Genomic DNA, 14703 nt, shown 5'->3' with positions numbered 1-14703 from the left:
TAAATATTGATATTCCTAAATAACTCTGGCATACCTCGAACTCCTTGGAGAAAGTGTTGGTGCTGTGGAGCTCCATCACACGCTTCACAAACTGCTTGATCGTCAGTGGCTCATGATCATCTGCAGCACAAAGGAGATCATGATAGACACTGGAGATCAGTTTGAAATGACCATTTCTTGTTGCCGTGCGGTGGTAATGAACACGTGTGTGTGCGTTACCTGTGGTTAGCAGCAGTGGTGTGGAAGGAGAAGATAAGACCTTTGGTGATGCGCTGTCATCTGGGTAATAATTAGCAGCCTGGAAACAGTTCCTGTGACAAAATCACAACACAAAGTAAATCACATACTGGTACAGTAGGTGTGGGCCATATGCAACCCCTGTGTTGAATTATGTGCAGCCCTCAAGATGAACGCACAAAATACACAACAATGGCAAGGAATGTGAATAAAAATAATGAAGAAGAAAAAAACGACAATCTAAAATTCAAAGGTGCATGAAATAAAATCAAGTTAAAAAAAAAATTAAAGTGCGTAAATGTGCACGATGACATTTGACCCTCTTGCTTCCTGTAGCGTAGCAGCTTACACGCTGCAGTGTTTACAAGATTGGCAAGATTTTGTATCATGAAATGTAGTTACATTCCTAATAAATCAGTTTTTATTTTATACATTTGTTACTCTTCATTGCATTTTTTTTTTTTTTTTAATTTTCATATTATATCGTGAGCATTTTGTATCGTGAGCCCTATATCATATTTCTATACAAGTATTTAACGTTTATTCTTTCTTTCATCTTTGTTAAACGTTTTATTCTTTTATTTGTGATTTTAGTTTTCATAAAGTGGATGTAACAAAAGCAATTTCCCCCTGTAATTAATAAAGGAATTCTGATTCTGATTATTTCATATTGTATCGTGAGTTGACTATTTCGTTACATCCTTAACAATGACTGAATACGGCTTGAATGTTGTCCCTCTCTAACACACTGGTGTCAAACTCAAGGCCCAGGGGCCAAATCCGGCCCTTTATAGCATCAAATTTGGCCCACAGAAGACAGCAAAAATGACAGAGAAACATTTAATTATTATGTAAATTGTCAAATATTTCAGTTGTAGACATCTCAAATTCACAAATTAAATGAAACTCTACAATATTTTTAGGGCCTCAAAGTTTTCCCCATGCTTATATCATATGAATGCAGTCATTTTTGATTGCAAATTATGGAAATAAATTGTAATTTTTCCAAAAAATCTTGCCCCAAATTGTTTTACTTTATTTTCTCTGTTTATCTCATGTTGACTTGTTTCTGGATTTGTCGTGGCGGGTCACAAATAAAAAGAATGACAGAGAAATACGAGAAAATGACAACAAAAAAAAAACTAACAAACAAACAGAGAATGACAGAAAAAAATGTAAAAAAGGACAACAAAAACAACAGAGAATGACAGAAAAAAATGCAAAAAGGACAACAAAAATACACAAAATGACAGAAAAAAATGCAGAAAGGACAACAAAATACACAAAATGACAGAAACAAATGCAGAAAGGACAACAAAATACACAAAATGACAGAAAGAAATGCAAAAAGGACAACAAAATACACAAAATGACAGAAAAAAATGCAAAAAGGACAACAAAAATACACAAAATGACAGAAAAAAATGCAGAAAGGACAACAAAATACACAAAATGACAGAAACAAATGCAAAAAGGACAACAAAATACACAAAATGACAGAAAGAAATCCAAAAAGGACAACAAAATACACAAAATGACAGAAAAAAATGCAGAAGAAAGGACAACAAAATACACAAAAATGACAGAAAGAAATCCAAAAAGGACAAACAAAATACACAAAATGACAGAAAAAAATGCAGAAAGGACAACCAAAAATACACAAAATGACAGAAAAAAATGCAAAGGACAACAAAAATACACAAAATGACAAAAAAAATGCAGAAAGAAAGGACAACAAAATACACAAAATGACAGAAAAAAATGCAGAAAGGACAACAAAATACACAAAATGACAGAAAAAAATGCAAAAAGGACAACAAAATACACAAAATGACAGAAAAAAAATGCAAAAAAGGACAACAAAATACACAAAATGACAGAAAAAAAATGCAGAGAAAGGACAAACAAATACACAAAATGACAGAAAGAAATGCAGAATGGACAACAAAATACACAAAATGACAGAAACAAATGCAAAAAGGACAACAAAAATACACAAAATGACAGAAAAAAATGCAAAAGGACAACAAAAATACACAAATGACAAAAAAAAATGCAGAAAAGGACAACAAAATACAGAAAAATGCAGAAGGACAACAAAATACACAAAATGACAGAAAAAAATGCAAGAAAGGACAACAAAATACACAAAATGACAGAAAAAATGCAAAAAGGACAACAAAATACACAAATGACAGAAAAAATGCAAAGGACAACAAAAATACACAAAAAAAAAAACAACGAAAAACTGATAAAACGGTATGCTAAATCCATGTGTTCTTCCCTGTATTAATGCTCAGATTGGTCATCATTCTAAATGGTGACATGAATGTTGTTAAGTGGCCCTTAGATTATATAAATACATTTCTGTGGCCCCTGCTGTGATAGCAGTGGACCGTCTCTGATCGAAACAAAGTGCTAAGGACTATTTAATTTGGATCAACATTTGTGTGAGTTTTGTACCTCCAGTAGATGAGTATTCCCACCAACACCAGCAGACAAAGGATGGTTGAGAGTGGGACACCACAGCCAGAGGGACCACGGTCCTTTTTTCTTTGTCCACGCCATCAACCAGTGCCACGCGAGACTCGTGGCTGTTGTTCCTGCCCTCTGAGGCGGGTAGAGGAGAAATAACAAATGATGTACAACTTGAACAAAACTTTAAAGGTACTTTGAAGAGGATAACGTTGGAAAAAAAGTTCAATTGTGGTGAAATAGTTGACAGGAGTTGAACGACCAGCAGAGTGCACTGCTGAGCCATACAGCAGGAGTTTCTAAAGCTAATGCGAGCTTTACTGGAATCAAAGAGATAATGTGAAACTGAAAGGCTGAAGCCCTGGTATCACATGCTGGGAGACGGTGATAGAGAAAGAGGGAGTCGTGGGTCAGTTGCTGCTCCATCCATAGGCCAAAGTGTGGGCTTACCGTTAAACATGGGCTGAGTGGTGTCCATAAGCACTCTGAGGAGGGAGGAGGTGGTGATGGACTGGGATATAGAACCAGTGCGTGAGTTGCTGGCTGTGGCCGTCCTCTCTGTGATCCAGAGGGACGAGGTGACTGCTTTGGGCTCCTTTTTGTTCCCAGTGGGGGACGTCAACAACCCATTGTGTAGTTTTTTACCTGTACCAAATTTATAAAAAAAAAAACATGTAATTTACTTTATGATGTATGGAAGTCCAAAAGAGTCATAATTAAATAAATGAAAAAAACATTTTCAAATAAATACAATTTTGATAAATAACAGACAAATGGCCATTAAATTGTTAAATAAGGCAATATTATTATAAAATATGTTTTATTATTCTTAAATATCTAATTATTATTATTTCATTATAATTATATATTTCATAATAAATATTTGTCACAATCCCATGTTTTTAAAAATAATGACTATTTATTTTCCAAGATTTTAGAAAATAAAAAAGTTTTTTACAAAGTCAATTTTTATTTCATAATGTCATTTTTCAGCAGAGTGACTTGGTCTTGGTATATATTTGTCTGTTATTTATCAAAATGAAATTTATTTATTTATTTATTTAATTGTGACTCTTTTGGGCTTCCGTAGTGATGTGTGTACAGTGTATTTAGTCAAAAAGCACTGCTTTTAAGCCCCACTGATCCGGTTCAAGTTATTTCTACGCATAAACAACTGTAAATAACATTAATTACAGATAACTAGAATTTGATTTAACTAGATTTAACTAAAATGATGAATTCACTATTTCACAAAAATTATGCCAATTGTGTGATTCTGACTTGCATGATGCAGGGCATGTACTGTATGTGATTTTTTTTTCTCCACTGTGGCAAATACAAACATGTATGTTATCATTATGTAAATTTGCATTAGAGGCAGAATGAGTATTAGAGGCACGTAAACAACACTTCAACCTGTTAGTTAATATTTGTTCACTGTGTTATTTTAGCCCTGTGGCTTTTAAACTCAATTTCATTTTGGCAAATTACTTTCATTAATAGTCAATTCCTATTTTTTTTAAATGAGTAAATAAAACATTTGTATAAAGTAGGCCAGACGTGGGCAAACTGGTGGCGTGGAGGTTCTAGTTTTTTAATAAGTAAGTAATTATTTATAAAGCGCTTTTCGCAGATACAATCACAAAGTGCTGTACAGTGCTGTGGCCCTATGAAGTAAACACACAAAATTATTCCAAAAATGCACAAAATGAAAGGAAAATACACAAGATGACTACAAAAATTCACAAAAATAACAGAAAAATATACAAAACTCACCAGCGACAACAGGAACTCAAAATGAGAGATAAATATACAAAATTACAACAAACAACATCAAAAAAAAACTCACAAAATGAACGGAAAAATACACAAGATGACTACAAAAATACACAAAAGTAACAGAAAATATACAAAACTCATAAACGACAACAGGAACTCATAAAATGAGATAAATATACAAAACTACAACAAAAAACACAAAAAAAAACTCACAAAATGAGGGAATATGATGCCAAGAACACATACGAACAACAACAAAAACATGAAAAAAATGTGAGAATATGCAGAATAACAGCATAAACAGACAAAACAACAAAAACTCACAAAATAACAAAAAATGACAATAATAATGTTCACATTGATCATTATTCTAAATGATTTGTCATTATGTGGCCCATGGATCAGACAATGACATTTCTGCGGCCCTTAATGTGATAAAACAACTCTGACGTAGGCAATTATTAAAAAAAAGAAAAAAATAAGATCTCATAAAACCTTCTTTTGTTCAATAAAAACATATGCTACATCATTCATTAGTACTGTCAGTCTTAATGAAAAAGATGAGCAGGAAAAATCCAAGATTTTGCAATTTTTTACAATGATCCTGAAAAGGGCTTACTATACACTGACCCAGCCCCCAGTGTAAATATTTAATGCTGATATTTCTACTCATGGTGCATAAAAATATCAACACAGTTAGAGGATAACTAGTAAACCAGTTATTTTCTTGCAGACACAGCACGAAAACATGGTTACTGCATCAGAATAACAAAATGTTTGTAAAAGTGAATCAACGTGAATCTCTGACCTTCCACAGCAGCAGAAAACTGTTGGAGGGAAGTTGGTACTTTCCACTCCAGAGCTGCTGGAGGTGTCTTCATAGAAGATGTCTGTGACTTGGATGTCCTCCACAGAAGAAGTGAAGACGTCAGACATTGGAGAAGGGAGGGCGTTTTCATCGGGCTGCTCTGCTGCGTCCTCTCCAGGCTGCAAATAGAAAAAACCAACACATGATTGAAGAACAAGAAAAACCTGGTGAAGTAAAGTGGCCTACGTCACACTGATCTGACTGTCAGACAAAAACAGCAGGAATTACAAGTGGAAACTTATATTTCAGCCTGAATAGTGGGAGAAAACCAAACCCTGATGTTTGACTAAATACCAGCTGAAGGGATTGGAACCACCTCAGCAAGCATCTTGCAACCCACCACCACCCCAACTTCCTCCAGGTCAGTATGTATCCAACTAAATGGGTGTCATTTTGTTGTCATTAACTAATTGGCCACGGTTACATGATTTTTTTTAATTTGGGATTATTTATTCCGATTTAAATCATTCAGAATTAAAGTGTTCTGCTTCGTGTTTACATGGAAATGGTAATTCCTGAACGAGGTTTACATGGAAAACAGGTTCACTCAGCGTTAGATAATTCCACTTTAGTTCTAGGGGTTAGGAAGGTTCTGATTGGACAGGGGGAGAACGTGATGCATCACGTCTATCAGGAAAAACACAGACTTTTTATTGTCGCAATAACACAGAACACCACACATGAGAACTGTTTTCACCTTTATTTTGATTGTAGTTTTGAAGCAGCAGCTGGACAATAACACACGGTTTCAGTTTGGACCGCGGAGCAGAAGGGAGATAGGGACTAATCATCGGTAAAAAGCCCAGTAAACCTCTGGAAAACAATCACCAGGAATAAACAATTGCTCCCTGGTAAAGACAGTAGCTCTAACAACTGGTGAAATGATAAACTTGGTGATTTTACAGCCTGTGAATGTAGTACGGGGACGCACTTACTCCGTCTCAGGGTCCTAGTGCCTGCTGCCCAGTGAAGACTGTAACGTTTACCGTGTTTACCGAGGTCCATGTGTGTTTAATAAGTCCGTGTGAAAGTTTGCAAGTTTATGCCTCCGTTCATCCACTCTTTTCATTATATCCATGTCTTTTAAGGCTCTTATTAAATCGTGTCGCTGGAGTCCAGGCCGCCGCCGTCTTGGATTATGTCGTCAACAGAGCGTCATCGCCGCAAGTCGCAAATGCGCAAAATGATACGAATTAACTTAAAGCGGCTTTAACCAAGTGAAGTGTTCACAAGAAAGAGGAATTATTTCATTTGGAATTAAATTAGCATTAGGAATTGTATGTTTACAAGGTCAGGTTAAAAAGGAATGAACGTTTATTCCACTTTAAAGAGGAATTAAAGCTCTAATGTAAACATGGCCACTGATTGTCATTCTTGTCTATAGATGTGTTTTGGTTTAGTAACGTGGAGAGCACCTTTGGACGAGAGATCACCCGTGATGGGCAGAGCTCAGAGGGAGAGAAAAGGAGTTTACGAGACAGACAACTCGACCAGAGCATGTGTGAAACCAAAGTAAACTATTGAGAGTGTGGCGATGGTGAGAGAAAACAATCAAAAAACGGGACAAGCGGCGAGACTCAGCATGTTCGGGATGAGGAGGAAGTTGCGTGTGTGGAGAATGACGGGGGAGAGACTTGGAGGATGGCCAAAATACAGTAAGAAATCCATTCAACTCTGACATAGATAGCAAAATAATAATAATGCTGCCATCAAAAGCCTGGTTTCAGTGTTGTTTTTGTAGCTTTATAGAAGGAAACCAATGTTGAGGTGTCACTAAAGCAAAAAAAAATTTCTTCAAAGTCACTAATAGGTTTTTTCAGAAAAAGACGTTTTTCTCAGCTTTTTGTCACAAACTGGTGATTTGTGAGAAACTTGTCTCTATTCAACTGCTGATTACAGAAGAGCAAAACAAGCTACAAACAAAATTATGTTTTCTGATGAAATTCTTTCAGAATCTGGTGTCAGAATTCAGATAGTCATAGTACAAAATATTCTGTGGGTCTTTAAAAATCAGTCAAAATGCTCTAAAACGGCTGGCACTGTTAACATCTGCTCTGCTCTGTTCCATGGGGGTTTCTGCAAACCGCTCTCCTTGCTTTAGCCTTTCCATGAAGGCTCATGGTAGGGCAGGGAGGAGTGGTTCCCCTGCCTCTGGCTTTCCATGTAAGCCTGTGGTCCCAGAACAGACCCACACCACCAAATATAAGGTTGCTTTCAATAAATCATTCATTTTGAATGAAGCGGTCCTGACTGAACAGCTGTCTGTTTGGGTAATATCACTCAATCAAGCTTTTTCTAACATTTCACATGACAAAATAAGTAATGAAATTATGTATGATTTGTGCTGATATCGGTATAATATCATGTCAGAAGTGGAAAAGTGGTATCGGGACAACCCTAAATTGAACTGATTTGTAATCTTATGTTAGTATTTACAATTCTTCTTCTGTTTAATCTAACTTATAGTGTTCAGCTTTACGTTCCCCAACTGTTGATTGCTAATTTAACATCAATTTCCGTCCTCAAAATTGGACAGAACAGATGACTCATTCAGGTTATTTTCAATTTGTGTAAGATATGATTTTAAACACCCACCTCCTGTGAGAATACAGCCAACGATGCCTCCTCAGTGATTTGGCGGCGAATTGCTGGCAGACTGGTGGTCAGTGCAACTGGAAACAGGAAACCAGGTTGCTTGGTCACCTCAGATATCCAGATGGCACCATTACCACCAAAGCTCGATTTGGTGAAGGTTCTGTGCGTAGGGGCGGTCTCATCGCTGTCTATCCAGTTCTGGTCCTCATCATCAGACGTCTCTGGGTTCTGGCTGAGCACGGCGGGGTCAGAGGAAGTCTTTGTGCTGAACTGGCCTCCTTCATCCTGTCCTGTGGGATGGTTCTGGTACACTCTGGTCTGCTCCACTGGGACCTCCTCCACTGGGCTGTGGTCATCAGTAGTCAAATCCACCTGGTTCTCTGATTCTGGCTTCACCCACCTGTTTATGAATGGAACCTATAAGAAAAGGATAAAACGTGTTTTTGTTGCAAGAACGTTTGTGTATTTTCAGCTGCTTGTGTTGAAAACATGACAGTGGATCTAAAATATATTTTTTTTTTCTAATCTCTCACATTATGCACCTTTTACACTGCTCTCCAAACGCTGAGTGAAAGCCTTGATGATGATAATTACATCAATCTGCATAGTAATTAGTCTGCCTGTGTCAGTGAACACAGGCCAAACAGAAGCGCAGCGACAGATGGTCTTACCTCCTTATTGGCTTCAACATCCCTGGAGGCAGAATCCAGATTGGCATCTCGTTCTACAGCAAGAGGAAACAAAAACAATCCAGTGAGCGTCGGAGTTCAAACGCATGCCGTGTCTTTACACACAGATGTGTGTTTGTACCAGGGTCCTCTAACGGCATGTCCACAATGCTCTGGTCACTCCAGCGCCCTCTGAGTCCATTGGTGCAAACTGCCACCACCTGAACCACGTAGCTGCTGTTGGCCAGCAGGCTGGAGATGATGGCACCCTGAAAATACACATCAAGGGTTGGTTTTAAGGCTTTGTGGTTTTTATTCTTCAAAAAAAGATAAAGCGTGTGTGTATATAAGATCAGTTTCAAGTGCTGGGATTACATAAAAGTACCGTAATAATCATTTTTACAGGACAGTGTACCAAAACATCCTTTCAAATGCAAGATGGATGCACCCGATTCTGCAGTAAACTAATGACCATCTGTAGTCCCTAAAACATACAAACAATTTTCAAAATTACAAAAGTTTTGTAATTTTCTAAATTTATTTCAAGCTCGACCCATTTCTGACTTTACTGCCTGTTAAACTTCCCGAAATCATACCAAACATGCTAAATAGGGTTAAAACAGTCAACAACTGGTCATGTCCCAAACTGTCCAATTTTTGGCAACTATTCTTCAAAACAATTTCAGATGTTTTGGACATGAATATAATTCCAACCCCACATCAGCAAATCTCCAGACGACCTTCGTACTACGAATATTCAAAATAATGTCATAGCCTTCGCCTCCCTTAATGCTCGTAGAAGAATCCTCTTGTTATGGAAGTCTCCTCAACCACCATCAGTCAAAGTTTGGTTACATGACATTTTCTCTCTTCATAAACCGGAAAAGATCAAGTTCTCACTCAGAGGCTCATCCAACAGATTTTACTCCCACTGACGACCACTGCTCTCCTATTTCCATGGGCTCACAGCTAAAGAAGCATATCTGTAAGCACCCACTCTAGGGTCATATGTGAGCTCTACTTCCCTCATATCTACTTCCCTCCAACGGCAGATGACCACTCCCACAACGTATTCACTATAAAAAAAGGCAGCATAACTGTTCGGCATCGACAACCAGGCAGTAGGCAGCCATCGATATCTAATCTGTACTGCTAATGTCAGCTATTCAAGCAGATATATGGATGTGTTTGAGCACATGCATGGCTCATCTGTTTAGATGTGTAGCTATACGTGTACATTTAGGTATGTATGTGGACATATATGTACTATGCAGATGTACGTGTATATATTTTCTTATATACATATTTCTATTATCTCTATTTTGTCGTCATATTTGCACTGTAACCATTTAAGAGGCTCAGGGGGTTTGGGGTGAGGGGTGGGTGGGTGGGTTTTCTTTGTTTTGTTTGGATCAAGTTTTTTGTCCAAATTGTTCAAATGTATTAAAAGGAAAAGAAATTGCAGACTTTTGTATACAATGATGTCTGTGACTTGCATTTCATAAATACAATTATATATATATATATATATATATATATATATATATATAATGGCCGGGAAAACTAGCGCGTTAACAATTTGTGTTAAATTTTCTATAGTAATGCGTTAAAATTAATTGACGCATCAATTAATTTGTCCACCACTCCTTCCCTCGGCGCAGTACAATGATAAACTCCATACAGAACAGCAGAAGTAATGCGCCATACACACCCAGTGCGCCGTTTTCTCACAGAAGAAGAAGACACACTTCCGTTTCCTGTAGCTAATGCTGCTACAGCCTGAGCTAGCAATGGAACACTCAAAACACATGCTTCTAAATGGACAGTTTAGCTATACAGTATTTCCAGACGGGGATGTGGACAAGAAAAAAGTTATATGTGTACATTGCAAAAGGGAATTTAATTACCACCACAGTAATTCGTCCTTAATGTACCATCTATTGGAGGCCTCACACACATCTACTCCAATACATTTATTTAGAACAAAACACTAAAATGTATTTTAATAATGCTAAAATACAATTTGACCGTTGATGACAACATGATGTGTCATTTCACACATTAAAACTAGTTAACACAAGACTGAAGTGTTGAATTTGCCTCTCAAATCCAATCCAAATAATTCTCTTAGATGTGCTGAAAGAACACATTTCTATGTATTGTACAAATCAATAGCTGAAGATAGGATTATGGCCTTGATTAACAGTGGATAGATAGACAGATAGACAGACAGATAGACAGATACTGTAGATAGACAGATAGATAAGCAGACAGATAGATAGACAGATAGACAGATAGATAGATAGATAGATAGATAGCTAGATAGATAGACAGATGGAAACACAGGCAGGTCCCTCCTACCACGTCCTGGTCCCCATCTGTCCTGTACTCCTGTTTGGCCTGGTCGTGGCCCTGCAGCCTCTGGTAGGTGACGGTGTACCAGTCGATGGTGGTGTCGTAGACTACCCGGGGGCGTTCCCACGTCACCACCAGGGTGGTGTCATTCTGAGCATCGGCCTGAACGTTTTCTGGCTCTGAGCTGCAGGCTGGAGACAGACAGCAGTGATTATTGACGGGTGGAAATAAACTGCAACAGCCAACACAAGTAAACATGGGGAAATCAGGTCAATTAAGGTAACCTGATTACAATCAAATGTCGTGCAGCTAGAACTGAAGATTGCAGACATATGGAGAAAAGAAAACATTCCTTTTTTGAATTTCTGAAAATGTTGTTTCAACTTCAAACACAGCAGAGAGCATGAGAGAAGCAGGGTCACTGAACTATGAAAGAGGAACTGCCTAGAAATCAGCTCTGAGCGCACACAAGAGTGGCACGAATAACATCTTTGATGATCACGATGAGGCTGACCGAAGAAGACGGTTTTACCTAACCAGCAAAAGCAGAAAAAAGCAACATTTTTCAGTCACAGAAGGACAATAGTATTAATAGTGTATCCATAGATCCCTGAGGTGTGAATTGTATCTAACATGCTCCTCAAAATGTGCTGTAACTTAGATTGGTTTAAGACCCTGAGATGCTGCTGTGAGCACTCTGCAGCCTAATGAAGAGGATTTCTTCTACATGCTGAGCCAGTTGAAAGGGATCAGCCTTTAGGAGATTGTTGCACATCTTTGAACTGTGCATTGGTGCCACAATCATTGCCTGTCAAAAAGAACTCAGTGCTTTTCAAGTGGAGAACTCGTCTTTTCTCAATCTGTAAGGACTGCATCATCTCTGTAATGCAAGAAAATACACAAAATGACTCCAGAATCACACTACAATGGCAACGAAAAACAATAATTATACAAAAAATGCACAAAAACACAATAGAAAGTTAGAAAAATACACATAATGACTCCAAAAAACATACATTACTGAAAAATACACCAAATGAAAAAAATATAAAAATAAGAAAAAAAACAACACACATTTATCATGCGCAGCATGTCCCATAGAATTAAACCAGGGAAATCACACTCGCTATTTTACTTTGCACCTGCAAATATAGCCCTTTATAACACTACAGAGTACAGAGTATGTACACCTCTGTACATCCAACCTTCAAAAACATACTCATTTGGATATAATTGACAACTCTACTTAAGCTCCCATTGTATGAATACATACTTCCGACGGGCACTGTACCAGTTGTTACAATTCGTAGCTTTGTGCATATTTAGCCGTAAATCTTTGTTAGATTGCCAAGTTTTGTTAAATGTTGCATAAGCTTCCGTTTGCCAAAACAGGCGAGGATCAATAAAGAACCATTTAAAAATCAGCCCAAACCTTTGATCAGCTCTTGATAAACTACATTTTGATATAAATACTTAATTTACCTCTTCATCTTTTTCATGAAAAAAGAAAAAGACGCTTAACACTTGTAACAATTCACTTGGGTATAAAATATAGTCCTCATTAAAACCGGCATAAAGACTTTTTTATAGGATTGCGTGGTGGATGAGTCCTAACCACATAACCTTCCATAGTTTGTGTCTAATGGCCGTCCCTCTGGTCAAATTCATCATCACAGTTTACCAATTGGGTTCATGCAGAATCTTGGTGAGTCACAGTTTGCTGACGTCATCCACCAATCAGGAGCCAGCACTCTCTCACCCTACCCCTACCCCTCCCCCCTGAATCTCCTACAACCAGTGGTGCCCAATGCGTCAGTCGTGCTCGCGGACCGCAAGACTTCATAAATGAATGAGAACGGTGCGGTCATGTATTCCAGAAATGAAACCTAACAATTCAGCCTAATATACAACTTCTAATAATAAGTAGAAGAAGACCATCCTCCAGCCCAGTCACACCGGCCTGAACAGGTACAGCAGCATCTTCAGACAACCTACGTGTGTGGAAGCCATGGACGTTCTTCTAAAGAACAAAGTGAGCTACACCTACTGAAATGCTCTGTGTGCAACTCACTAGCACCGCTACATGTGGTTTTTATTGTGATAAATAAAGTAAGCAGTGCACGTTGCCTCGTCTGTCAGAGATCACTTCATTGTAGCTCATCATTGTCTGTGTGAGGAACAGATTAGTTTAAACTTCCTATAAGCACCACTTTAAACCTCCATCTCCATCTTTCTAATCATGCTGACATGGTTTAGAATGAAGCACAATCAAAAAACACGCACTTCCTTTTTCTTTGAGGCAGTGTTGGATCAAAAGGTCCAAAGATGCTAAGAAAAAAGGTCCGCACAACTGCGTGGTTCGCTCCCAATTTCAGCTTTAATTTACTTTGGTGTAAATTAAAACTGACATTGGGAGCTAACCACGCAGTTGTGCGCACCTTTCTTCTTAGCATGGTTTAGAATGAACCCTTAAATGTGGAGTGGGTTGTTACGTACTGGGTGTGAGGATGTCCTCCACTCCAGTGTAGGAAGCAAACACCTGACCCATGAACTGCTGCTGCTCTCTGAAATTGTTTTGGAGGTAATCGGTCAGCATCACGTAGCCAGCCTGCTCCATGGTCATCACCTCGCAAAACACCTCCAGCTGTACACAAACACACACAAACACAAACACACACAGAGAGAGAGGGGGCAGGAGAAGGTCAACAACAGAAAAACGTAAACAAGTGCAGTGTGCAAAACACATCCACAACCAATGCTGGTGTGTTTTTTCACTTTTCCACTGTTTTATTAATTGATTTACTAGCATACAGGGGTGGACTGGCCATCTGGTATACCGGGCATCGTTCCGGTGGGCCGTTGACCCATAGTGGGCCGGTATGTCCGTTTCTTTTGATGAGCAACTGGAGGCAAACATGGTAACAGGTGACCAAAAATGGTCCAAAAGTGGAAAAAAAAAAAAAAAAAAAAAGTGAAAAGTGGCAAAAATGGGCCAAAAGCAAAAAAATGGCCAAAAAATTAGCAAATACAGAGGAACCAGGTGGTATGTGATTGTAACGACGAGGTGACGTTACTTATGGACTGTTACACTTATGAACTGTTGTAATTTAAAAAAAGAGTCAATTTTAATACTGTGACAAATTGCAGTGCTTAATGAAATTAAGAGACACATTTTTGTTGTATTGGTTTAATTGATTTATTGGTCAAATGGTGAAGCACATGGTTCAGGCCACAGGATTCATCTAGTGATAAACACAGAAAATACATTTCAGTTAATTGATAAATAACTTAGCAGTGACATGAAAGATAAAACAATTAAATATGTTCTGGTATTTTGCATGTGATTGAAACGTGATCTTCAACAAAGCTTACCTGTGCATGCTCTCTTCCTCTTTCCTGAGGTGTTCGGGTAAAATAACTCCCCGAGGCTTTTGGACACCTTTTTATAGTTCCAGGTGGGAGAGACCAAGCAGAGACTAGGAACAGGGGAGCTGGATGTGTGTAGCTCAATGTAAATATGTAGTTTAATAATTTAGGAGATGTTAATAAGATTAATGATATTAATACAGGGTTAGTGTTTGTGATAATGTCTGTTAGGAAGTGTTTGTGTAAATATTTATGTTGTACTTTTAATATGCACATTATATGTCACCCCATGCTTGGTACAGGCTAATTAGTGGTACACCTGTATATAAGGACATTCATTCTGTTCAGTAGAGAGTGGAA

The 14703-nt window shown here is 38.0% G+C and overlaps 1 protein-coding gene across 1 annotated transcript in view; it reads right to left on the bottom strand.

Annotated features, from left to right (window-relative positions):
- Nucleotides 1-14703, bottom strand: part of ptprz1b (protein tyrosine phosphatase receptor type Z1b) — a 97935-nt gene that overhangs the window by 13568 nt on the left and 69664 nt on the right. The window contains 12 exon segments of the mRNA XM_028451069.1: nucleotides 35-120; nucleotides 220-311; nucleotides 2701-2753; nucleotides 2756-2847; nucleotides 3163-3357; nucleotides 5227-5246; nucleotides 5300-5478; nucleotides 7955-8371; nucleotides 8626-8678; nucleotides 8765-8891; nucleotides 10984-11168; nucleotides 13474-13621. Coding sequence (XP_028306870.1) covers nucleotides 35-120; nucleotides 220-311; nucleotides 2701-2753; nucleotides 2756-2847; nucleotides 3163-3357; nucleotides 5227-5246; nucleotides 5300-5478; nucleotides 7955-8371; nucleotides 8626-8678; nucleotides 8765-8891; nucleotides 10984-11168; nucleotides 13474-13621 — 1647 coding nt within the window.

This window comes from Gouania willdenowi, chromosome 6 (assembly GCF_900634775.1).
Source record: "Gouania willdenowi chromosome 6, fGouWil2.1, whole genome shotgun sequence".
Classification (NCBI taxonomy): domain Eukaryota; kingdom Metazoa; phylum Chordata; class Actinopteri; order Blenniiformes; family Gobiesocidae; genus Gouania; species Gouania willdenowi.
The sequence above is the reverse complement of the archived record's forward strand: the minus strand, read 5'-3'. Positions and strand labels throughout refer to the sequence as shown.